Source organism: Nannobrachium achirus (assembly GCF_963921795.1).
Source record: "Nannobrachium achirus genome assembly, chromosome: 12".
NCBI classification, from domain to species: domain Eukaryota; kingdom Metazoa; phylum Chordata; class Actinopteri; order Myctophiformes; family Myctophidae; genus Nannobrachium; species Nannobrachium achirus.
In genome coordinates this window covers 47,559,411-47,585,383 of record NC_137832.1, presented here as the reverse complement: position 1 = coordinate 47,585,383, position 25,973 = coordinate 47,559,411, and the positions used below count along the sequence as shown (strand labels likewise).

The following is a 25,973-nucleotide window of genomic DNA, read 5'->3' as shown; positions in this document are numbered from 1 at the left end:
ACAATAGCGAAACTCTTTCCAAGAAAGAACATTCTCTATGTGTGTGTGTGTGTATCTCTAAATGGGTTTTCCCTGTCTCAGGAGGAAACGCCACTGTTCCTGGCAGCCAGGGAAGGAAGCCACCAGACAGCCAAGGTCTTGCTGGAGCACTTTGCCAACCGGGAGATCACCGACCACATGGACCGGCTGCCCCGGGACATCGCCCAGGAGCGCATGCATCACGACATTGTGCGGCTCCTGGACGAGTACAACCTGGTGCGGAGCCCTCCGATGCACGGCGGCTCGCTGGGGGGCACCACGCTGTCGCCTCCCCTCTGCTCCCCCAACGGCTACCTCAGCAGCATGAAGCAGCACCACCAGCCGCTGCCGCAGGGCCAGGGCAAGAAGGCGCGCAAGCCCAGCGCCAAGGGCATCGGCTGCAAGGACGGCAAGGACATGAAGGCCAAGAAGAAGCACTCCCACGACGGGAAGTCCGGCAGCCTCCTGGACAGCTCGGCCGTCCTGTCGCCGGTCGACTCGCTGGAGTCGCCCCACGGCTACATCTCCGACGTGGCCTCGCCGCCCATGATGACGTCGCCCTTCCAGCAGTCGTCGTCGGTGTCCCTCAACCACCTGCAGGGCATGTCCGACCCCCACCTGGCCGTCGGCCACATGGTCATCCCCAAGCAGGAGCTGGCGCGCATGCAGTTCGACCCGCTGCCGCCCCGCCTCACGCACCTGCCGGTGTCGGGAGGGGGCGGCCAGGGCGCCATCAACGGCCAGTGTGATTGGCTGTCCAGGATGCACGGTCAGTTTAACCCCATGAGAGGAGGCCCAGGTGGCGGGCAGGGGGCCTTGCATCAGGGTGGGCAGCAGCAGCACAGCCTGATGACGTCCCTCCACAACGGCCACCCCGCCTCCAACCTCTCCCAGATGATGAGCTACCAGGGGATGCAGAACACTAGGCTGGGCTCCCAGCCGCACCTCTTGCAGCAGCAGGCTCAACAGATGCAGCAAATGCAGAACATCCAGCAGCTACAACAACAACAACAACAGCAGCAACAGCAAAACATCCAACTGCAGCATCAGAACTCGAGCACTGCCGGAGGTCAGAACTTCATCAGCGGCGAGATGAGTTCCCCAGAGCTCCAACAGGGCACGGGCAGCAGCAGCATACCCATCCACACCATCCTGCCCCAGGACACCCAGATCATGCCCTCCTCTCTCAACCAGTCCATGGCCAGCACCCAGTTCCTGACCCCGCCCTCCCAGCACAGCTACACAGCCCCCATGGACAACACCCCCAACCACCAGCTCCAAGTGCCTGACCACCCCTTTCTGACCCCCTCGCCCGGCTCCCCTGACCAGTGGTCCAGCTCCTCTCCGCATTCCAACATGTCCGACTGGTCGGAGGGCATCTCGAGTCCGCCGACCAGCATGCAGTCTCAGATCGGACACATACCCGAACAGTTCAAGTAGCCAACCCGTACCTTTCTGCCAAGACGAACTGCTGAATATTTTTATATGAAAAGGGCACCAGTGGAAGAAAGAGATAACAAATAAAAGAAAAAGGTAAAGCTGTAAATTAATTTGACAGAAGGATTTTTTCTTTTCTTTTTTTTTTTTTAAATAAACTTTTATACTAACAGCAAGAATGACCTGTGTCTCTTTCATTTTCTTTTTATTTATTAATGTCTTATTTATACTTTTATCACCTGCATACTGACATTTGAGGGAACCATGGTGTTGGTAGAGTCATCCGCAGGGGGAGAAAAAAAGCTCTATATGACATTTTCTTCATGTTCAGTTAGTACTTTTTTCTACAGTGAGCAGGGTCAGTATACACACTGGGTATTTATTTGTTCAGTTAAGTCTTTGCCTTTTTCATACGAATCGTGAACGTCTTTGTTTATATTTTGATATTTTTGTATAATCTTGTGTATAAACACAACTTGTATAATGCCTAAGTAAGGCACGATTCCTACTTTGTCATATGATGGTGTCGCGTGCCGAAAATTGATGATCCGCAAGCTCACAGCGTGTCGCACGGTGAGCTTGTAGATCCGTGCAGGACGTCATCGTACAACGCGTGTTAAATCGTGCTTAACCCTGCAAGACCCGAATTAATTTCTACTGGCCAAAAAATAAATAAAAAAATCAGATGGTGTTTTAGGAGTCCTAATCACAGGAAAATGGAATGTTAAAAAATTAATAATGTTTTTGTAAGGTTTTATAGCCATAAATCATAAATCATGCTCTAATTTGCCAAAAAGCAACGCTGGGCCTCGCAGGGTTAATCGGACCTTTAGAGAACTGGTCCGTGGGTCACGTTTGTCTCGCACACGTCCACACTGTCCAGAGGGACGTGGAAGATTCACTTTTCCATTCCCTCATGTTAGTTCTAGCCTATGGCTGTGTTGTTGTTGCTTTTTTTGCTGTGTAAATAAGTTACGCATTTCCCTTGTAAAGAGGATTTTGTTTCAGAAATCTGATGATTTTTAAGCATGCCATTCTCATAGAGAGGGTCAACAGTCTTCTAAATGTTACACACACGAACATTATCTCACACACTGCCTGAGGCAGAGATAAAAAAATAAAATGTCGACATGTACAATGTATTATTTGGAAGGTTTTCTTTTTTTTTTTCATAAATATAAAACGGAAATATTAAAGTTTTATACATTTATATTTATTTTACTTAACTTTTATTTTATTGGATTTTTATTTTATTTTTAAGACTGCTGTAATTACTGTAAAAGGAAAACTGTTGGCCAGGTTCTCTATTGTTGTCTCTAATGGTTTCTTGTTGAGACGCTTCATGGTATAGTTCTCAAAATGTTATCAAATAAATAGGCTGTAGTAAAATTGTAATATCTACAATTGAATGTTTCCTTCCACCTACATTTTTTATTTGGATAAAACCTATTTTCCCTCTGTACATTTGTTTTCTTGTTATAATAAAGAGCACCTCTGTGTGTCTTGATTTGAACCTTCTGCTTGTGAATTGTACTTTTCTAAACCTGTATTTCTATAAAAATCAGTTTGCTGCACGTATTTTGAGATTAATTCAAGAATTTAGAGTTAGACCCTGGAGCGCAAATACCCAAATCAAAGAAAGGCCATTGTTCAGCATTGTGACTAATTTATACTCTGTGATGGGCCTATAAAACTGGGCCGATTGATGAAAGTCTATTATTTTTGGCGACACTGCAAGCAAAGAGATGAGCCACAGTGAGTGTGTGTGTGTGTGTGTGTGTGTGTGTGTGTGTGTGTGTGTGTGTGTGTGTGTGTGTGTGTGTGTGTGTGTGTGTGTCAGTGTGTGTGTGTGTGTGTGCCATTTACTGGGTTAAGAGCTAAGAGTATAACATTTTGCTTAGCATGGCTCCCTCTAGTGGCTGCCAGGGAAGGAAGCCACCAGACGTTTAGTAGCTTAGAGAGGCTTACATTTTGTAAAATCATCAGACAGATACAAATACATATTATTTTGTGTATTTTTCTTTTTTCTTTTTTTTGGAGCTGAGTGAAGCACAGGCTCCCTATACGTGGCTGTGTGGGTCTGTGTGTCTGTGTGTGTGTCTGTGTGTATGTAGCCTGAACTTCCTAAACTTCGGCACGCTACTAGTCCCACAGTTTTGCCACCACACACTCGCGCCATATGTCAAATCGACCGGTTTACTCGGGAATCGTGGGCTAGTAACTTGCTAAGAGAAAGGTTCAATAGTTTAATTGATATTAATTTATTAGTGAATTAATTTTCCCCATTGACTTATAATGGGAATCGCAAAAACTCACATTCAATTATTTGTCTCTCGCAAACCATAGGGGCTAGAGTTTCAAGACTTGGAGAGGAGGTTCATAATGGTTTCAAGGATTAAATAAAAAATAATTGTGTCATTTGGCCGCATGGTGGCGCCATAACACCCCACTTTACGTTTTGGCCCGTAACTCTTGAACCGTAGGTCGGAAAATTAAAAATATTTTTTCCCTGGATTCCTTGGGTCATGACGCATCTCCCCATATAGGCCACGCCCATTTGCGCCATGATAGATTTTCCGCCATCTTGAATTTTCTCCAAAACACACTTTTTGCTCCTTTTCCTACATATTTTCTTCAAATGTCACAAAAATCGGTACACATGATCCACACACACACACACACACATGATCCACACACACACACACACACACACACACACACACACACACACACACACACACACACACACACAGCTCCACTTCACACGGGTGTGATTTTTTTTAACAGAGAACATCAAACATATTTTTTACAAACATAAAACAAAAACAATCCCGTAACAAAACCACAACACAATATAAAGAAAAACAACACAATTACAAAAAAATATCCCACTCCCGGTTCCTCCATCAAATGCGAAAGATCGTTGCCCTTGACATAATGAATAAAATTCCCCCATATTTTCTCAAATAACTCTTGTTTGTTTTTGAGAGTGTATGTGATTCTTTCCAAGGGAAGGCACAAAGATAGTCCCTAAACCACTGAGCGATGCTGGGTTTCCCTGTCTTTTTCCATGAAAGGGCGATAACCCTTTTGGCTTGTAGGAACCCAAGGTCCAGAAATGTTATCTCACAAATACATATTATTAAAAGAAATACCAATGTCAAGAGATATGCACATACATACATACATACATACATACATACACACACACGTACATACGTACAGACATACATAAAAAAAAAATCACACCCGTGTGAAGTGGAGCTGTGTGTGTGTGTGTGTGTGTGTGTGTGTGTGTGTGTGTGTGTGTGGATCATGTGTACCGATTTTTGTGACATTTGAAGAAAATATGTAGGAAAAGGAGCAAAAAGTGTGTTTTGGAGAAAATTCAAGATGGCGGAAAATCTATCATGGCGCAAATGGGCGTGGCCTATATGGGGAGATGCGTCATGACCCAAGGAATCCAGGGAAAAAATATTTTTAATTTTCCGACCTACGGTTCAAGAGTTACAGGCCAAAACGTAAAGTGGGGTGTTATGGCGCCACCATGCGGCCAAATGACACAATTATTTTTTATTTAATCCTTGAAATCATTATGAACCTCCTCTCCAAGTCTTGAAACTCTAGCCCCTATGGTTTGCGAGAGACAAATAATTGAATGTGAGTTTTTGCGATTCCCATTATAAGTCAATGGGGAAAATTAATTCACTAATAAATTAATATCAATTAAACTATTGAACCTTTCTCTTAGCAAGTTACTAGCCCACGATTCCCGAGTAAGCCGGTCGATTTGACATATGGCGCGAGTGTGTGGTGGCAAAACTGTGGGACTAGTAGCGTGCCGAAGTTTAGGAAGTTCAGGCTACATACACACACACACACAGACACACACACAGACAGACAGACAGACCCACACAGCCACGTATAGGGAGCCTGTGTTTCACACAGCTCCAATAAAGTTTCCCTAGAACTATAGTGTGTTGCCCTGTTAGGGCAACCACACTAACTAGAAAATGTGCAATTTGGGAAATTGCGAGTGTGGTTGCCTGCCCTGCCGCCCCCTATGGGTCGAACTGGAAATGCTTTTGGGGATTTGTTGAATATCCCACCCGTGACTTGTGGTTACAATTTGGTGTTGACTGGATGTTTCGTTTCTGATTTATGGCTACTTCTTACAAAACGGGCTTCTCCCGCTAACTTTGGAACCCTGTTACGGAAGAACGGTATGGACTATCGAAATATCCTTTGAATATGTTTATCGCATGAGTCCATAGATCATGTGTACCGATTTTTGTGACATTTGGAGAAAATATGTAGGAAAAGGAGCAAAAAGTGTGTTTTGAAGAAAATTCAAAATGGCGGAAAATCTATCCTGACGCAAATGGGCGTGGCCTATATAGGGAGATGCGTCATGACCCAAGGAATCCAGGGAAAAAATAATTTTAATTTTCCGACCTACGGTTCAAGAGTTATAAGCCAAAACGTAAAGTGAGCTGTTATAGCGCCACCATGAGGCCGAATGATGTAATTATTTTTCAGTTAATCCTTGCCTGCATTATGAACCTCCTCTCCAAGTTTTGAAACTGTAGCCCCAATGGTTTGTGAGGGAAAAATAATTCAATGTGAGTTTTTGTGATTCCCATTATAAGTCAATGGGGAAAATTAATTCACTAATAAATTAATATCAATTAAACTATTGAACCTTTCTCTTAGCAAGTTACTAGCCCACGATTCCTGAGTAAGCCGGTCGATTTGACATATGGCGCGAGTGTGTGGTGGCAAAACTGTGGGACTAGTAGCGTGCCGAAGTTTAGGAAGTTCAGGCTACATACGGACACACACACAGACAGACAGACCCACACAGCCACGTATAGGGAGCCTGTGTTTCACACAGCTCCAAAAAAAAAAAAAAAGTTTCCCCCTCTAACCTATACCTACGTTAACAGTAAACCTGAAAATCCTTTCAGTATCTGGAACAGTTTGATTGATTGATTGTTTGGTTGATTGAATACTTTATTAGAAGTTTGAATAGGAAAAGGTACAGGACAGTACAGTTCACTGATACAAGGTCAACTAAAATGATAAAGACCACAAGAAAGCTATTCGGCTTGTTTGCATTGGGGTTCCTTTGTACAGTATTTGATTTGAACCGCCCCATTCCAGAGACGGCACTCCTTACAGTCACAGAAGCACTCCATGCTGCCCAAGCTGCCTCACACTCCAGTCCGCAGTCCTGATTCTTCTGGACTTATCAGTGGCATTCGACACAGTGAAAAGACCACCAGCTGCTCCTGGCCCCTTGCTGACCTAGGCAAAGTAGGCATCACTGGGACGGCACTAAAGTGGTTCTTCTCCTACCTAACTGACCGGACCTACCAGGTCTCGTGGAAAGGTTTGCTCAGGAGTCTGTACTTGGCCCCCTCCTTTTCTCCCTGTACACTAAATCCCTTGGTGAGTTGGTGCTGTCATCTATGCTCACAATCTATCCTACTAGTAAGACGCCTCAGGGCGACATGCGACCAGGGCGAGGTCGCGCCATGTCTTGGGGCCATCTGGCCAGTGATGTATATTGTACCAGTTACCCATATATGGAGACCCCTGGTACCCATATATGGAGATATGCTGTGAGAGCCCAAACATGCTTACTCAGTTATTCGCTATGTGAAAGTCCTATGACGTCTATGACATTTGACATCATACATACAATCCCTTTATGCCCATACATGGAGATCCCTGTCTGTAGAACCAGCCACACAGATATGGACTGTCTTGGCCATATATGGATTCTGTTAAGTGTGGTATGTGGCCGATGTGTCCTCCATATATGGGCATTCCCATATGAAGTCCTGTTAGGCTTAATATTGATGACATCAGGGATTTCCATGTATGGGCATAAAAGGGATTCTGTTAGTGTGGTTCCCCTGACATCACAGTGAAGTCAGAGTGTGATGTCAGAGCAGCAAGCCCCTGTGGTTCCCCTGACATCTCAGTGACGTCAGAGCATGAACCCAGACAAGACGGAACTTCTCTTCTTCCAAGCTCACTATCTCCAATGCCCTGGTGACTTCAGTTTCAACTGCTAACGACCTTGGTGTTGTCCTGGACAATCAGCTCTCATTCAAGGCACACATTGCATCAGTCACACGATCCTGTAGGTTCACACTCTATATAACATCCCTATAGGATCAGACCCTTCCTTCCTCACCCAGGAGCCATGCAGCCCAGCTCCTCATCCAGACATCAGTCATATCAAAACTCGACTACTGTAACCCTCTCCTCCCTGGCCTCCCGGCATGTGCACTTAAAGGGCCAGTTCAACTCTGGGACAACCAGATCTTATTTTATTGTTGTTTGGGTGAACTGTCCCTTTAAGACTGCAGACTCACTCCCTAGTTTCCGCCGTGGTCTGAAGACTCACCTCTTCAGACTTCACCTTAGCCCATAGCACTTGCCTACCCTCAATGACCATGCATGTCATTTAGATAGCATTTTTTGTTTTGTTTTTTATAATGTTTCACTGCATGAGTGCTTGCCTTGGTCTACTGGGTCTATACCTAACCCTAACCCTAACCCAAACCCTAACCATAACCATAACCTCAGTGAGGGAACATAGGGCTGAGGGAGCTTGAGCGTGACCCCGGTCTACCTACGTTTTTCTTAGATTACTATTTCTATGCATTTCATGTAGGCCTATTGATGTTCTCACTGTTGACATGACAGTGAGATACTTGTTGCACTAACTAGCATTGACTGCTATGGTCACTTTTTGATTTGGACACTGTACTATTTTGATAGTTGTGCTTAAGGACACTTTATGTATATAGACCTATATATATTTATTTATTATTTGTTCCCTCTCTTGATGTACCTTGCTCTTCTGTACTGTTCTTGTTTTTCTTTTATCTTTTTCTTACTTCTCTGTAACTTTGTAAATAACCTTATAGCCTACTGCTGTGCTGCCTCTGGGCAACTGATTTTCCCCCTTGGGATAATAAAGGTATATATCTATCTATGTTGATGTATTGATATATTATACCATGCTTATTGTAAGTCGCTCTGGAGCGTCTGCTAAATACCTAAATTGTAAATTACTCCCTTTACTCAATTCATACAAAGCCTTGACCAGTGTACACTACATGCTGTATTTTTCTTATAGGCCTACTACATGATTTCGTTTGACTGTTTATTATTTCTGATACAACATTTAAGAAGCAACCATATGTATTTCCCCCTGTTTAACTATGTATAGGCCTATATGTATATAAGCTGTAGTAGTAATAAAAATCCCTATTTAGTAAAACATTTAACAAAACCCAAAGTTATCAAAACCAAAAAAGTATGTCTTATATGCCTACTGTATTACTAAATTCGGCACAACCTCAAGCATATTTATTTTTTTATCATTTTAAGTTATTTCTTTTTCTAGTTTTTAAACTACACTTTGTCCTGATGTTTTGTAATATTTCTGTGTCAATATTTCTCTCAATAAAAGAAAAAGGGGGGGGAAGTTCTATAACACACTAATACTCAACCAATAAAAGAACCACAGTTCCCAAGATGCACCGCGGGGTCAGGGCTGCCTCGTCGCCTTGAGAGAAAGTTCAGAGTTCAAACCATTGCCATCAAAATAGGGCTCCTCTCGCCTTATGCTGGCTGGCTTGCCTGTTCCTCCCAACAACAACACATAAACAAACAACGAGAGGGAACGCGACGACAGCAACAACAACCAAGACAACAACACAATAACCGAGGAGGAGAAGACCCAAAATGGTCGCCTGTTAGTCCGGGTGAAGGTGCGTTAATTTCGGTCACCGTTGCGTCGGGGCCCCCGGTGCGGTTGGCTCTGTTTGGAAACCAAGAGGGAAGACTAGACAGACAGCTACTGGGAAGAGGAGGGCTGATCAACGTTAGCAACACGCTAGCTCTGCTAGCTAGCAGTGGGGCTGTCTGCCTGCCTGTCTGTCTGTCTGGTTGGTTGTGGTACCTCCTTCAGGAGGTGGACAGTTGAATTATGTTCGTGCAGGAGGAGAAGATCTTCGCCGGGAAGGTGCTGAAGATCCACGTCTGCACCATGGAGGGCCAAGAGTGGCTGGAGGAGGTCACGGAAGACACGAGCATCGAGAAGCTCAAAGAGAAGTGCTTGAAACACGTAGGTTCGGTAAGGAATAAGGATAAGGAATGGTTATTATGGACCCACTGTCCACGGACTGTCTGTCCCCCCGACCCAACCATCCCCTACTCGGGGTGCTTGATCTGGCAGATCTGCCGTTTTGTAAAATCAGCCCCCTTATTATCTCTTGTTTGTCTTGTCTTTTAGTGGCCGGGTCTAGTCAGCCCAGGCCCCGGGCCGGCAGTGTCTGTGTCAGCGGTTCACTATAAATAGTCACTGGGTAGACTTTGCTATTTATAATTTAACAAGTCGGCTCTCCCCGGTGAGCGTCACTTTAACGTTACATGTACATGTAGTACCTTCTCCTCATGTCAACCCCCCATCAGCAAGCCTGTCTTTGGTATGGGGGAATAATAATAGGCTACAAAGATCCTAATCCTACAGACTACTAGACTAGAGTAAATCATTATAATGTCGTATTGACTTGTAGTAGATTAAGTGGTCAAATGGTATCTCAAACCAATGGCATAGTTACCTCAAATTAATGACTTGGTGTCTCAAAACAATGACTTGGTATCTAAAAATAAATCATGACCTAAATACCTCAAAATAATTAGAAACCTTGTTAACTCTTTTTTTATAATTTTTTAGATCCCAAATCATAATGTTAGATACTTGCTCGTTATTTTGAGATATCACTTTATTATTTTGAGACACTGACTCATTAAATTAAGCTCCTAACTAAGTTGTTATTTAGATAAAGGTTCTCATATAGCCTACAGGAACTTTTGTTTCATCAAGTTGGCAGAAATGGGCCAACTGTTTTTCCTCCGCTCGAGTTGACATTTATTATTAGTTATTACTCACATGACAGAGTAAAATTCTGATGTTCAAATTATTGTAATAGTTGCAAGTGCAACATAGAATCTTTCCTGGGTTGTGGAATTGTTGCACTTAATGTTTCACCATGAGAAAGTTTCTCATAATACTCTGTTAACTACCTTATGTTGCTTGATACTGAGCCACACTTGTTACCTGCTTATTCCATTGTTTCTTTTTATAGTATGTGCACGGAAGTCTAGAAGACCCCAAAACACTTACCCACCATAAACTTATCCACGCTGCTACAGAAAGGATCCTTAATGACACTAAAACAGTTGCAGAGGAAAATCTCAAAGATAAAGGTGTGGTTACGATTTATTTATTACATACTGTGTAAATGGTGATCCTATGCTGATTTGGTGTGACCTGACTGACTGACTGACTGTTTATTTATTTTAGATGTATTGCTGCTTATCAAGAAGAGACCGCCACCGACCCCCCCAAAGATGACAGACATAGCTGCAGAGGAGAAGGTAAGCCAGATATTTTCGTTCATTAACAGTCTACCTGTATATATGCTTCGTTGTACGGCAAATAGCAAAAGATTGCTGATCTACAAGCTCACAATGTTTCGCGGCACCATCTTGCTCATCGGGAGCAGTTAGGGGTTCAGTGTCATCTCCTGAGGTACTGTTTCCCAGGACATTGGTGTCCTTTAATTCTCTATTCTATTGCAAACTTCTAATAAATTCTTCAGTCAATCCAGACCCACATATCCACCTGTTTCCGCGAGAATTTACTGTAGCATTATTTGCGGGACACTTCCGGTTAACAGCAGACATACAAGCTCACGTCGCGTCGCAGATGCAACTGTTGTGAGCTTGTAGATCACACTCGGCTGTGACGCCGGAAGCTCCGTGCAACTTCTGCGCAATGCACGATGGGATGTTGGAAAGTTGTGGATAAGGTGGATTCCACTGGTGCCTGCCGTCCCATGTCCCTATTTTTCACTCTTGTGTCCCTCCTCTTAGCTTTCTAAACTCTATGTAAAACAATACAAAGTGGCTATGTTGCACACTTTGCATATTGCATCTCCCCACCCCTGTGTCCAAGATGTTTGCTGTCTGTCTCCTCATGGTCTACCGTTTTGCGTTTCAGAAGAAGCAGGATACTAAGGCTCCAGATAAGGATGCCATCCTGAAGGCCACCACCAGCCTGTCTACCCGTCACACCGACCGCACCGTCACCCAGCACAACATCAGAGACGTAAGTGAAAGTGTGTCTCCTCCAAGATGGATGGCTTCAGCTGATAGATAGGGTGGACAGGTGGTTTGAATTCACCCGCTCGGATCTGACTATGCAAACACAATTGGCCTGGTTTGGGAGAGGGAAGCTAGGCGGGGAGGGTAATCTACAGGCTGGGGTGTCAGCAGAGGGGGGGTGTTGAACAGGAGGAGTTGGACAGACATATATGTCCTCCCGGTGGGGGCTCCTCACTGCCAGGTAGGCCTGTTGTAGGATACAGCAGCTGCGGCCACACAAACATTTGTGGAGAGTGTTAATTGGCATAACGACTAAACAGTATAAAATGTGTTGTATGTGTATATTGTATATTGTGTATTTGTACTTTCAGATTGGCAAGTTGTTGATCATATTGTATTGTGTGTGTGTGTGTGTGTGTGTGTGTGTGTGTGTGTGTGTGTGTGTGTGTGTGTGTGTGTGTGTGTGTGTGTGTGTGTGTGTGTGTGTGTGTGTGTGTGTGTGTGTGTGTGTGTGTGTGTGTGTGTGTTTACATTTCACCAGTTTCAGACGGAGCTTCGAAAGATTCTGGTCTCTCTCATCGAGGTGGCCCAGAAGCTTCTTGCCTTGAACCCTGATGCGGTTGAACTCTTCAAGAAGGCCAATGGTACGTTAACATGAGGTCAACAAACACATGAGACTTTAAACCACATGAACCCTCACGTCCCTATTCTGGGCATGTCAAAACAAGCAAGCACACAACTTGTCACATTTGTGTCCTTGAAGAGGGGAAAAGAAAGGGCACATTCTGAACTCCCAAGCACCGGTTTAAGTGGTTAAAAGCCCATGTCTGTGATATTTACATATACAGAATTATGCAAAATGATGCATCAGAGTTTATTCATTTAGGTAGATGATCTAGAATCTGATGTGTGCATAACTGTGTTCAGAAGGTGGCATACTTGTTTCCTGAACACACAACACCTTCACACGTGTTTCCAGTTCAAATCTGATGCCGAGCCAATCAAACAAGGCTGTGGGGGAAGATGAATTGAAACGGGAAATGGTTATGTCACCTCCTGAAAACTGGGACTAGAGTTGGGAATGGAGCTAACTATGGATCTACTGTTTATTCACCTCTGTGTGTGTGTCTGGTAGCCATGCTGGATGAGGATGAGGAGGACCGGGTAGATGAGACGGCCCTTCAGCAGCTGACCGAGATGGGCTTCCCTGAGAGCAGAGCCATCAAAGCTCTCCGACTGAACCAGTGAGTCAACCAGTTTCTTTATACGGTATATTATGTTATATATTTTTTATAATCTATTACATTTATTTGTGCAATTAATTGATCCACCCCCTACAGCCGTATGCTATTTTCTTTTTTTTCTTTTTTACATTATGTTTATTTAGTTTTTAGGTTTTTTTTGACGAAAAAAACAGAACAACATTCACATGGCAATAAAAAGACTACTTACAGACAAGACATGAAAATAAAAAGAAAAGAATACAACACCGTACAGAAAACAAACAAAATACCTGACATTGACACAACACATAAAAATATTAAATAATTGTAATACAAAGAGCACATAACATTCACAGTGACACCCAGAGTTCCTTGCCATACGGCCGGACAAATGACTGCAGAGAGGCTGCGGCTACCCTACTCCTGGTTCCTCCATTAAGTGAGAGAGATCATTGCCCTTGACATATTGAATAAAATTCCCCCATATTTTCTCAAAGAGCTCTTGTTTATTTTTGAGAGAGTACAGTATTTTCTGGACTATAAGGCGCACCTGACTATAAGGCGCACTGTCAATGAATGGTCTATTTTCAAACTGTTTTCATATATAAGGCGCACCTGACTATAAGGCACACATAATAGACGCTACCGTTGCGTTATGCATCAAACAGATGGAGCTGTGCTAAAGGGAATGTCAATGTCAATGAATGATCCATATATAAGGCGCACTGGACTATAAGGCGCACTGTAGTTTTTTGATAAAATTAAAGGCTTTTAAGTGCGCCTTATAGTCCGGAAAATACGGTAAGTGATTCTTTCTAAGGGAAGACACAAAGACAGTTCCTTAAACCACTGAGCAATGCTAGGTTTCCCTGTCTTTTTCCATGAAAGGGCGATAATCCTTTTGGCTTGTAAGAACCCAAGGTCCAGAAATTTTATTTCACAGTTTTTTATCTTATGACCAATCGGGTGTATGCTATTTTTACCGTATAGTGCTATACTTTTAATTTCAGCAATCTATTCACCGGAATGAGTCGAACAACAATAAATCCATTGCACAAAGTGGATTTTCAAAGGAATCACATTATTTTAATGTGGGTTGATATGTTACATTATCCACATTCGTAACACATCTATAGATTTTAGACTCAGTCTAAAATCTATTTCACAAATCTCTTCATGTTCATAACATAGTTATGCACAATAAGGCTATAATAAGGCCTTTACCGTAACCTCTTTTCATCTGTGTACATATAAAGCTATTATCAAGTAACACGCCAATGGCGAGTGGCGACAGTCAGGTCAGAGCTTCTAAATACGGTACCTGTGTGTATATATAAAGCTATTATCATATTAAGTTGTGGTATGCATGCCACTGTCATCCATGGCTTATTGATGTACACTGAGTGAACACATATATGTAAAATGAAACCAAATTATGTAATTTACAAGAAGTCTACTCAGTTAGAGGAGACTGTAGAAGAATTGTTATCCTGATCAACGTTGGCCTGTTGACTCTCCTATGGTACTAACATCAATACAGCATGGAATTGTGGACAAAATCTTAGGATAACAGAATATTCATTATTTATTTTTTGTTTTGGGTCTCGTGAGAGGCTAAATCGCATCAAGCGGTGGCCGTGACTCAAAGAAATGCCCAATAAATATTGGACCTTGATATAAAAAAAAAAAAGGTTGAAATAACCACTGGTGTACACGCCGCCTCCTCTCAGTCCGCTCCTGCTTTCCTGCAGCATGTCGGTGACCCAGGCCATGGAGTGGCTCATTGAGCACGTGGACGACCCCACGGTGGACGCTCCCCTCCCCGGCCAGGACCCCTCGTGCAGCGTAGCGGGGGCCACGGCCGCCGCAGCTCCACTAGGACCCTCCATATCCACCTCGGCCGCCTCCTCCGTCTCGGGCACGGCCCACCTCCTCCGCAGCCTCTCGCAGTCCACCGCCGCTGCAGAGGACATCAGGCAAGACGAGCTCACGGAGATCTTCAAGAGGATCCGCAGGAAACGAGAATTCAGGCCCGACTCCAGGGTGGGTGGTTGTTTCTTTCAGACACTTATAATAAGCATATACGTTTTTTTGTTGTTGTACGCCAAATAGCGAAAATAGCCGATCTTCTAGATCTGCAACACTGTATTTGGACCACCATGATTGTTAACACTTTGACCTTCCGTGCCCATTCACGGCCGCTCAGTCTTTTTTTTCACGCAGAGAAGAAATAATACAGCCACGTTGATCTGTAGGAAACAGGACGTTTTGACCAAACAAGCGATATGGGAAAAGAAGAGGAGAATGGAGATATATCCATGTTTCTGCAGCGAGTTTGTATACAATGCAATGGGAATCAGAAGTCAGCGGGATACTATCTCTGCTAGGAATCATGGGAAATTGAGTTTTCTCGCTCACTTGCGGCTGCCGCAGTGCGGGGGCTATCGGTTACCATGGTAACCAGTTAACGTCTGTGGACATGATAATGGGGTTCCACGTTGTGTCTTATCTGTCGGGTGGATACCTCATTATGTCCAAAACTGTTACTTTCCGGGATTCAAATTCAAAACTAGCAACTAGCAACTTTTGTGTGACGTAGGGCATTCATTTACGGAAAAACACTAAAGGTTAAAGAGGTTTCTGCCCAACAACACAACATGCTATTTTGAGACAATAGAGGTGAAAGTGCATGGGCTGTTGTTGTAAGCAGCAGGGTGACGTGTTGAAGTGAACCAGTAAACAGCGTGTGTGTTTGGACTGTGTCTTGTGCAGGCAGTGATGGCACTGATGGAGATGGGCTTTGATGAGAAGGAGGTGATCGACGCGCTTAGAGTGAACAACAACCAACAAGATGCCGCTGTATGTTTCTACGTCTGGTACCAACACACTGCAGCCCATGCTCCTGTTGTCTTGTTTAAACCATAATTCTACAACAGGACTGATGTATTCAGAGGAAAATGAAACACTCAGTATGTTCTGTGGATTTCATTTTGAAATTGATGTAGATGAACATGCACATCCAAACCCAAATCAGGCAGGCACTGTGCAGAAAACACAATGATCTACAAAAGAAAAATCAGTTGGGCTCCAGTTGAAACACTGGCTTTATAGGCTCTAATGCACAGCAGTCATGCTGTAAAGGAATTGGGCCTCTTCCTTCCTTCCTTTACAGGTGTTACCAATGATACTAATAAAGGCTCAGTTTCATTCTGGGAGTCGGGGTGTTGATATTGCGCATCTTGGCTCAGTGTAAACACTCTGCTACTCCAATGGGTCTCAAAGTGTGGTCCAAGTACACTCATGGATCTTTGAGGTGGTTCCAAATGGCTTAAGGGTCCATTTGTACATTCTCAGAGTTATAGGGGTCTTTGACATTAAAAGGTTTGAGAACCAATGTGCTACACTAAATGGAACAGAGCCTTAAATTAGTGTAATTGGTCAAACCTGCAAAGCAAACAAGGAAGAAGCCCAATTTCTTTCCAATATGGCTGCTGTGCATAGAACCTGTTGCACCAGCAAGTGCCTGCGTGATGGTTCTCTTCATCAGACCATGTCCATGACCCATGTCTGTTGAAGAGCTCAACTTTGTGCGAGCTGTTTTCTCCATTGTAAGTTATTTTAAAATGCTTTACTCAAGTTTCCATTCCCCTTTTTAGCATTAAAAATACATTTGTCCCGCACTGCCATTATTTTGGTATTTTATTTCCTAATTTGTACTTTTTCATTGTCAACTCTGCATATAATTATGAATGAGAGCTCAGATGCTGGAAAGGATGTTGGAAAAAGTGCCACACCGTCAAGAATTTGGTTTAAAAGTTGTCATGATGTCATGAAATGTCATTTGTCCTCTTCTAGTGTGAATGGCTGCTGGGTGACAGAAAACCATCTCCAGAGGACTTGGACAAAGGCATCGACACCAACAGCCCTCTTTTCCAAGCCATCCTGGAGAACCCTGTGGTCCAGCTGGGACTCACCAACCCCAAGACTCTTCTGGGTACTGATCTACAAGCTTGGAGATCTGCTATCTTTTGGCAAATGTTCCGCCCCATAGGATAATGGATGTTGAGAATATTTTGATTATCACGTTACTATCGTAAATCGCCATTTCTTTGGTCACAATAATCGTGATATGAAATTGTCATATCGTCCCATCCCTATTTAAGTGGTTAAAGTTATAACGATATGTTTGTCGTTTTGTCATGCAGCCTTTGAAGACATGCTTGAGAACCCGCTGAACAGCACCCAGTGGATGAATGACCCAGAGACGGGCCCCGTCATGCTCCAAATCTCCAGAATCTTCCAGACCCTTAATCGCACGTAGAGCCTCCTGGTGATACCCCCCCCTCTCCCGTGTGACTGTTGCAGCCAGTGAGCTGTGTGTGTGTGTGTGTGTGTGTGTGTGTGTGTGTGTGTGTGTGTGTGTGTGTGAGTGTGAGTGTGAGTGTGGGGATGTACGTATGGGTGTTTGTGGAAGCGGCAAGTATTGTTTTTGCCTTGAAAAGACACAGCTCGAGTCAAAGAACTGTGGAGTCTGTTAAAGAGATGTTACACACACACATATATATATATATATATAGTATATATCTATTTATAATGTTGCAGAGAAAAAAGAAAACTTATACAAAATAAATGTTAACATGAACATTATTATGATAATTAAACTTTAGTATGTTTTTACATTTTAAATGAGAACAATTTGTAGTTATGAGTATGGCGGACATGATTTATTTTGTATAATTTCTCCATGTGCAAAAAAAAGACATCAATTCAATATTTACACTTTGTTTTTGTATGTTTTGCAATATTTAAATATTAATTATAATTGTGTCTCTTTAAAGCACAATTAAAGGATGGGTTGTGCAGTTAACCTTGCCATGATGTCCAAATAAATATTGATGAGATATCCTCAATAGCGTTTGTTGCTGCTGCAACCAGGACACGGTGAGTGACTTGAGTAACATTATCAGAAATTAAAAAGTCAGCACAAGGAGCATTGAGGGCTTTTCAGACAGGGAGCGATTGAAATACTTAGTAATTCATTTTTAATTACTGGTGAGCAACTAGTTGGGGGGCGGTGGACAATCTGAACTGTGGAGTGGTTGTCTGTCTGTGTATTCACAAGGTTTCCCACAGATCCAGGCGAGAACACATGCGTTGTGTCGCTCCCCGTCTGAAAAGCCCTTAATGCTCCCAAAACGATTTACTGTGCAAACTGCCAAATCACACCATTATAACCGGACAAATTGGGTCAAAATGTTTCCAGGTTGCACAATAAGTAGATTTCTTCAGAGCCTTTATCTGTTGACTATTTCTTTCTGATGAAGGTACAGTAATAACTACGCAAACCAAACCTCCACCAAAGTTTAATTGTGCTTTAAATTGTTACATTTCATACGAGGTGAATGTTTGGGGTGGTTCCTCTCCTTATGAGCGAGTCTTTTTCACCTCTCGGAGAAATGGCTCTGCCGATCATCGAGGGGCCTAAAGTGAATATCAAAAGGTTGAGTGTTTGTTACGGTCATCCAGTGTGGGTCTTCAGACACGTCGCCTCTCTCATCTCTGTTGTCGGCTTTTTAAAAAGAGAGGACACCTGTCTGGTCACTGTTAATCACACTCCTGACTTTTAAGTGGAGAACATGTCTTTGTGCTCCTTTGGAGAATTTATTTATTACTTGTGTAGGGTGGTGGCGGGTGATCTAAGCAGTCACATCTGGTTAAATCGGCCATCTCAACAATAACTCAGCCCTTTCCTTGAGTATGTAGATGGGGGTGGCTGCTTTATCCTGTGTGCATCAAGTCTAGTCACACCCAGCCCAGAGTAAAATTTGTTTAACTGAGGGCAGTTGTGAACTTCTGACTGTTTAAATCAGCCACCACCACCACCATACAAACTACTTTCTTAGTTATTTATTTGTTTGCCTTTTGAAGGGGGAAAAACATACACCACGCTGTCTGTTTCTGTCTTGATCATGTTTGTTACAAAACAGAAGTTGTATACTACCTGTAGACCTACTTGTTTAATTGTCAGTGTGCTCTTGAATGTCACATTATCATGTTGCAACCATTTAGCACTTACTCACACCTGAATACTGTTCACTGCAACACGTACAAAACAATGTGCCTCTAAATGTAGAGGACTGCAGCCGCGTGGGATGACAAAGGAACCTGAGCCAAGTTGAATGAGTGAAGATGCATCATCTCCTCTTCCCACAGAATCAATCAACTAAGGTGCATACCACAGTATCTTCGAACTAATACAACAAATTTGTGATCTAGCATTGTCTTATCGTTGCTATTTTCCTTTGAGAGCAACAAATGATTTATGCTGTCAAACGACAATTTCACTATATGACTTGACTTGTTATGCTTGAGTTCTGCGTAGCTCTGTGTTTTGTGTACCCAATAATATAAAGTCTACAAGCTCACATGGTGTCGCAGCGTGATGCATTGTGAACTTGTATATGCTGTTTTTGGTGTACAACACGCGCAACTACCTACTACAAAGATACACCATGTATATCCGTGCAATACCTAGGGAATTACTTAGTAATAATTATATTTGATTTGAGTGTTTTGAGAACTGTGTGAAATGCACTGGGTAGTGTGTCTGTAATAAATATTACCCATTGCATTGCGTACTGTAAAAATCTACTGCTACTTAACAGTGGGCCTAATTTATTCTCTATCACACTACAGGGTCGCTTGTCAGAAAGAATCGATTTACAAGCTGTCCATGCTTCACAATGTTGCACGTTGGCTACCCAAACGATGCATGGGTACGCGAGGATAAATCTGTTCCTTTCAGCTAGCGACACAGTCATGCGATTGCGTATAAATTTAGCTTTAGCCTTTCTCAGTTTGATTGTGAGATAAAAGTAACTTGGGGGTGGTGTGTGTTTTTTGCCAAGCTTGAGTGTTTCTATTCAATCTTTGAAATGGGGTATTGATGTAACTTTCTGCTCAGGGAGGCTGACATTGTTTTTTCTAGCACCACCAAGGCAAACCTCTACTTATCTGCGAATCTGGGATTTACAAACAAAATGGCTTTAACTAACCATAATAATGCATATGGGTTGGAGCATTGTGAACGTGGTTTGGTAAATGCAATATTTGAACAAATTTAAATGTTTTTTTAAAGAGAAGTATTTGCTTGAGCTTGAGTATTGTTTATAATCGAACCCAAAATCTTAAATTTCTCTTATGACAAAATGTTTTAGGTATCTTGAAAGTTGAAGGATGGAAATTACTGAAATAATTCAATAGTTTTTAGTTTGTTTTTACAAACCATACAAAATGTACTAGCAGGTCAAAATGATCATATTATGGTTTGAATGTGAAAGTATTTGTGTACAAGTTGTGTCTGGAACCCTCGCTGCTGTGCCATGTGTCTCAGTCGTGGCCACAGTGACCAGCTATCTCATAACTTATCTTGGGAATAATCATTTCCATCGACATTTCAAGCAAAATAAACTGAAAATGCATCAAATTTATCCACTTTGTCAATATAGGAGCAGAAATGAGTGAACTACTTTCTGTTTATGGACTAGCTGTAGTGGACAGTAACAAAGTACATTTACAGGAGTACAGTACTTAAGTAATTTTTTAAGTATCTACTCGTTCCACTCCACTGCATTTCCAAGAGAAATAATGTACTTTTGACTCCACTACATTTCTAGGAAGAGAAAAAGGTATATTATGAATGAACCACTTAAGCCTTATTTCAAATATAGTGAAAATAACACAAATCTACAAGTAAACATGTTGCAATGCGACTCGTGAGTCCGTAGATCTGAAATAAATAATACATTAAAAGCATGTACTACATTACTTAAGTTTAAAGTACAAATTTGACTGAGTAATATTTGACCAGGAGTATGAACACTTCACTGTAGCCTACTTTGTCCACCACTGATTTATCAACTTTGTCAATAGGAACAGAAATGAATGAACTACATTGTTTAGGAACACTAGAGACTTGTTGGAGTCACAACAACCTATGCAATACTCTCACTCTGCCTAGTGGCTACTGTCATTTTATCCCCATCACATTAAAATATGTTTTGTGGCTGTATAATGCTTTGAATCCTTGTGCTTTTTAACCTGTAGATTCTGTTGTGTTTATATAAAGAAAAATCAATCTGCTAATATAGATTCTATTAATCATGTGCAGGCTGGTGAATCACTACGATCTGGTGTAGTCAGCAGGACGAGGAGCGTGAGATCCTCGCGGGGGGGGGGGGGGGGGGGGTCTAGGCATACACAATGGTACATCGCATTTATTGTATGACCTGTTTCCATTCATTCACAAATGCGCATTTAGTTTATTCGATAAAGCCTCAAAATCCACCTCCTCCAAGCGGATAATTTTTTTTGCGGATAATGAATGTTTATTCGCATTTTGAAGTGTTTCCATAAAAAGATTTAGCGAATAAGCCTTAAATGCGTATTAAGAGGCTTTATGGAAATGCCACGAGTGGCAGTGTTTGAAATTCTTCTGATAGGTTGAAATGAAACAACAGGAACTGTTCGTTTGTGTAACACACTAGACAGGAGTCAGGACCTGTACCTCATTGGCTAGGAACTGACTGGCGGGGACTACTGCCCAAATCACTCTCTCTCACACAGGCACACAGACGCACACACACACACACACACACACACACACACACACACAGAGCCAATTTCCCCCTTGGGATAATAAAGGTATCTATCTATCTAGAGCCCAGAGTGGAGGTTAAATTCGGCCCCCAGGGGCAAAATCAATGCCCCCAGGGGCCCCTGGGTGCCACAGGTGCACCGTTGCTCTGATCTGCACCAAACTTGGCATAAACACTGTTCAGGGGTTTGCCACGACAAAAGTCACACGAGGGGCCATGTGGGGCCCCCAGGGGCCTTTAGGTGCCACAGGCGCACTGTTGCCCCATTACGAACCAAACTTGTCACAAACACTGTTCAGGGGACTGCCCTGAGAATAGTCACACCAGGGGCCACATTAAGGGCTCCCAGGGGCCTCTGGGTGCCACTGATAAACTGATGCCCCATTACGCACCAAACTTGTCACAAACACTGTTCAGGGGTTTGCCATGACAACACTCCTGAGGTCATGTGTGGGGGCACCTAGGGACCACATAAAGCAGACAAGAGAATAGTCACACTAATGTATTGTCACTCTGTGACTCAGAGGTGGGCTGTGGACAGTTCACTTATGTTGGCTTGTTACTGTCTATATGTCGCTATTATGGAAGACTCCTGAACAGTGTTTGTGCCATATTTGGTGCAGATCAGAGCAACGGTGCACCTTTGGCACCCCGGGGGCCCCTGATATGGCTTACGGCTCAACTCTTTTGTCTTCACAACGACTAGCGGTTTAGCGACTGCGAAACCGCTCCTGCTGCTCTGATTGGCCGTCTCCCCCTTTCATACATAGATATGGCTCATTTGTGATGTCAAGTGAAGCATGACAACAGTGACAACAATGTGTGAAGAGTCGTGACCTAAAGCTTCACTTTTCTTTTGTGCAAGGTTAACAAAAAGCAGGATCACTTTGTTGGAAAGTAATCCTTGGACCAAAAATAATAGTGTGTAGCAACCACACTAATAAGGAGGGAAAGAAATCTAGGAAAGAAGTCAGTAAAAAAACATTACAAAACATGGTGGCGTTCCAGAATTGCCATCCCCTCGCTGTGGCATTCCAGAATTGCGATCTCAAATGTTCTCTTTGGTTTCCTTAGAAAAACCCCATGCTTGACCTCATGGAGAGCGTAGATTGTCTTTATCATTGGCATGTCTGCTGTACATTCTGCGGTGCTGGTGGTCCACCTGCGTCAAGTACCATGTCCCAGGGAACAGCTCGGCCACTGGGCTCTGTGGTACGTAGCCAGCGAGGTGGTGAGTCTCTTCCCGTAACTTCATGTTCTCAGCAAACGCGGCAGGGGGCACCTTCCTCCGCGAGTCCAGCCGGACCTTCAGGTCACTCAGGCTGGCGAGCAGTTTGTCCAGTCCAAAGCTGGGTGTGCTGTCCTGTGAGACTGTGAGGGAGTAGAACGTGGCGGCGAATCCCGATCCATAGGAGAACACCCCGATCCTCTGACCCAACAGCTGCTGAAGTGTGTGTTGTGCAAGGACAGACGCTAGGCAGCCGTACACTGAGGGGGTGTACATGTTGCCATTCTGGTTGGAGACCAGGAGCGATGGCTTGGTCTTATGCTCAAACAGCTCAGTACTGGCTTTCAGGAAGGCTTTTTCTACGTCCCGGTTGAAGTAGGTCTCCTCCAGTTTCACGTCTCTGAATGCTTCCAGGCCGGCGAAGGGTCCCGTCTCGGTGTTGGGGTTTGGGTGGCTGAGGAAGTCGTTCAGCATGAGCCGGGCCAGGGACTTCTGCACCAGCTTGCAGTACGGTGCGTGGAAGACCACAAAACCGAAATCGTCCAGGCCAAAACGCTTGTCCACGCTCTCCTTTTTCCACTGCGCGTGGATCTTGTTGCGGTACACGGCGTAGCACCGATCCAAGGCACCGAGGTAGCATTCGATGGACAGCTTTCCGTTCACCACAGGGTACTCTGACAGCATGTCAGGCTTGTAGAAGTCGTACTCGTGCTTCATGTGCGTTCCCCGCAGTCCTCGGTCGAAGACGAGAGGAGCGTCGGGTCCAACCAGCATGGCCACCGCCCCGGCGCCACCCGTGGGCCGGGCGCTTCCCGCGGCGTAGACGGCGATGTCCCCCGCCACCACCAGAGCGTAGCGGCCGTCCCAGTAGCTGGACTCGACCCAGTTCACGGCATTGAAGAGTGCCGCGGTGCCCCCGTAGCAGGCGTTGACGGTGTCCACCCCTTCCACGTCCGTATTGCCGCAGTCCTGGAACAGCTGCATCAGGACCGTCTTGACGGACTTGGACTTGTCAATGATGGTCTCGGTCCCCACCTCCAGCCGGCCCACACGGTCGTAGGCCAGCTGGTTCCTCTCCATGAGGCGCTGGACGGCGGTGAGGCACAGCGAGTTGATGTCCTCGCGGTCCGAGCAGAAGCCCATGCGCGCCTGGCCCAGGCCCACGGTGTACTTACCAGGGGACACGCCGTCAAAGCTCTCCAGGTCTGCCTGGTCCACGTACTGCGAGGGGAAGTACACCTCCATGGCGAGGATGCCCACGCCTTTGGGCCATGTGGTCGACAGGCCGGCGGCGCGATCTGATCCAGGCATTAGGGGCCTATAGGTCTTAGGTTGCTGTAATTTACAGAACCAAAAAAACTAAAGAGATCTCCTATTCAGTCCTGATCCACTTAACAAGGGCTCGTTTTCTATCTATATCCTGGTACAGTAAATTATTTATAAAGACCACTGTCCCATATTAGGATAGGACACCTACATGCTCTGCTCTAGAAGTGACGTCAAATAAATCCCTTTGACAAAGTTGGTTCTCCTCCTCCTCCCAGGATGGTCAAAGTAACGGTCCTGAGCTGTGACGTTGACGCGATGACGTTCGCCTCGAGACGTCACTGCGTGCTTCTACGGATGATTGCAAGGATCAGTTCATCTTCGCTGCAACGCTGCTGCAGCCAGGTTAAATGACAGCTACACATCGAAATCCAACAAAACCATGTACGCTGCTCAAATAAGACCGCGCTAGAAATGTAAAAGGGACACTTTAAGGTCCATTTAGGGACGGTCCGTTTAAAATGAATAATTGGTATAGTCCATAAGAGGGGGGGGTCATCAAATATTTATCTGAGCAGTTGGGGGGGCCATGTTTTTTTTAATTTTGTCTGTAGGGGGGGTCATGCAACTTTAATTAGTCGAATTTTGTAATTAAAAATGCTTAGCTTTGTTGTTTATCTAAACAACATTAAGTTAGTATATCAAAGTTTCACCCCTACATAGTTGACTCAACTTGGTACATTCCAGTCCTACACGTCCCTCGGCCCCGCCCCCTCCTCTGCTCTCCACTGTTCAATGCGTTGTTGCGGACATTCACTGCGTGCTGTGCTGCTCACACAGGAGTTTCCTGGTAGCAGCTGGATACATATAGGCTAACAAACACCTTATTTGTTGTCACAACTCGAAATGTTCACTTACCAAGAGAGGAATATAAGCATACCTCCAGTTTTTCCCCCCCAAAAAGAAAAGCATGTAGAAAAAAAGGTGTGTAATTCTCTCTCTCACTCTCACTCTCACACACACACACACACACAGCTGCAGTGGGAAGGAGTCAAGGAGAGAGAAAAGACTCATGCATACTTTGTTTACTTTGCTTGGTTTTCATATCATGGAAAATGGATCACAGTTGCTCAATCTTTCTTTAGTTTGGAGTGTTGGTGTAACCCCAAGAGGGCACCTATGGAACCAAATGGACCCCCAACATCAAATAGTGTGTTATAAAATTTGCCTCTAGGTATTGATAAACCTATAGGCTATAGCAGCAATTATGTTAAACTAGTATCTAGTAAAATAACGGTGGCTCTTAATAGCCGCTTTGTGAGTTTCTGTAACCCAGAGAAGGGATAATATGGACCCTCAAGGCTGTCATGGGTCCAGTGGTGGAAAACGTAGTCCAATTATTTAAGTAAAAGTATCAATACAATAATGAAGAAATACCCAGATACAAGTAAAAGTCTGGAATTCAAAATGTACTTGAGTAAATGTACAGAAGTATTGGCATCAAAATGTACTGAAAGTACCAAAAGTAAAAGTACTCATGCAGAATGTCCTGTTCTTTTCTGATCTTTTGAAAATAGCAGATCTACAAGCTCACAATGCGTTGCGTCTATTTTCAAATGGCCAAAAATGTATAGGCTATAGGGCTGAAGTGGTTGATGTAGGTAATCCAAATATACAAAGTAACTAAAGTTTTCAAATAAGTACAATATTTGTCTCTGAGATGTAGTGGAGTAAAAGTATTACAGTATTGGAAATTGGAAATACTCAAGTAAAGAACAAATACCTCAAAATTAAAAAGTACAGGACTTAAGTAAATGTACTTAGTTATTTTACATCACTGCATGGGTTTCTCCTGTTGTCTTGAATACAAAAAAACATTGTTTATAGTGGGGGGGGGGGGGGGGTCATGCATTTTCCTCAATTCTCTCAGGGGGGGTCACCCAAAAATAT

At 43.7% G+C, this 25,973-nt stretch overlaps 3 protein-coding genes across 6 annotated transcripts in view; 2 read left to right on the top strand and 1 right to left on the bottom strand.

Moving 5' to 3' along the window:
• Positions 1 to 2,872, top strand: part of notch1b (notch receptor 1b) — a 72,134-nt gene extending 69,262 nt beyond the window's left edge. The window contains exon 37 of the mRNA XM_080739176.1: positions 82 to 2,872. Coding sequence (XP_080595302.1) covers positions 82 to 1,458 — 1,377 coding nt within the window. The 3' untranslated portion in view covers positions 1,459 to 2,872. The remainder of the gene's footprint in view (positions 1 to 81) is intronic.
• Positions 2,873 to 9,091: 6,219 nt separating this feature from the next.
• Positions 9,092 to 17,581, top strand: ubac1 (UBA domain containing 1). 4 transcript variants are annotated; one of them, XM_080738029.1, is made up of 10 exons: positions 9,092 to 9,604; positions 10,629 to 10,749; positions 10,847 to 10,920; positions 11,546 to 11,653; positions 12,191 to 12,293; positions 12,785 to 12,893; positions 14,624 to 14,915; positions 15,645 to 15,731; positions 16,728 to 16,866; positions 17,078 to 17,581. In XM_080738029.1, the coding sequence occupies exons 1-10, from the start codon at positions 9,467 to 9,469 to the stop codon at positions 17,191 to 17,193; spliced, it is 1,287 nt and encodes a 428-aa protein (XP_080594155.1). In that variant the 5' UTR covers positions 9,092 to 9,466; the 3' UTR covers positions 17,194 to 17,581. The 4 variants fall into 4 exon arrangements, with proteins under 4 accessions (XP_080594155.1, XP_080594153.1, XP_080594154.1 ...); XM_080738027.1 differs by having other exon boundaries at positions 14,603 to 14,915; XM_080738028.1 differs by having other exon boundaries at positions 9,092 to 9,613.
• Positions 17,582 to 22,622: 5,041 nt separating this feature from the next.
• On the bottom strand, positions 22,623 to 24,068 carry LOC308295648 (hydroxymethylglutaryl-CoA synthase, cytoplasmic-like; the record flags this gene model as incomplete). Its single annotated transcript, XM_080738698.1, has 1 exon — positions 22,623 to 24,068. The coding sequence occupies one exon, from the start codon at positions 24,066 to 24,068 to the stop codon at positions 22,623 to 22,625; it is 1,446 nt and encodes a 481-aa protein (XP_080594824.1).
• Positions 24,069 to 25,973: the final 1,905 nt, after the last annotated feature.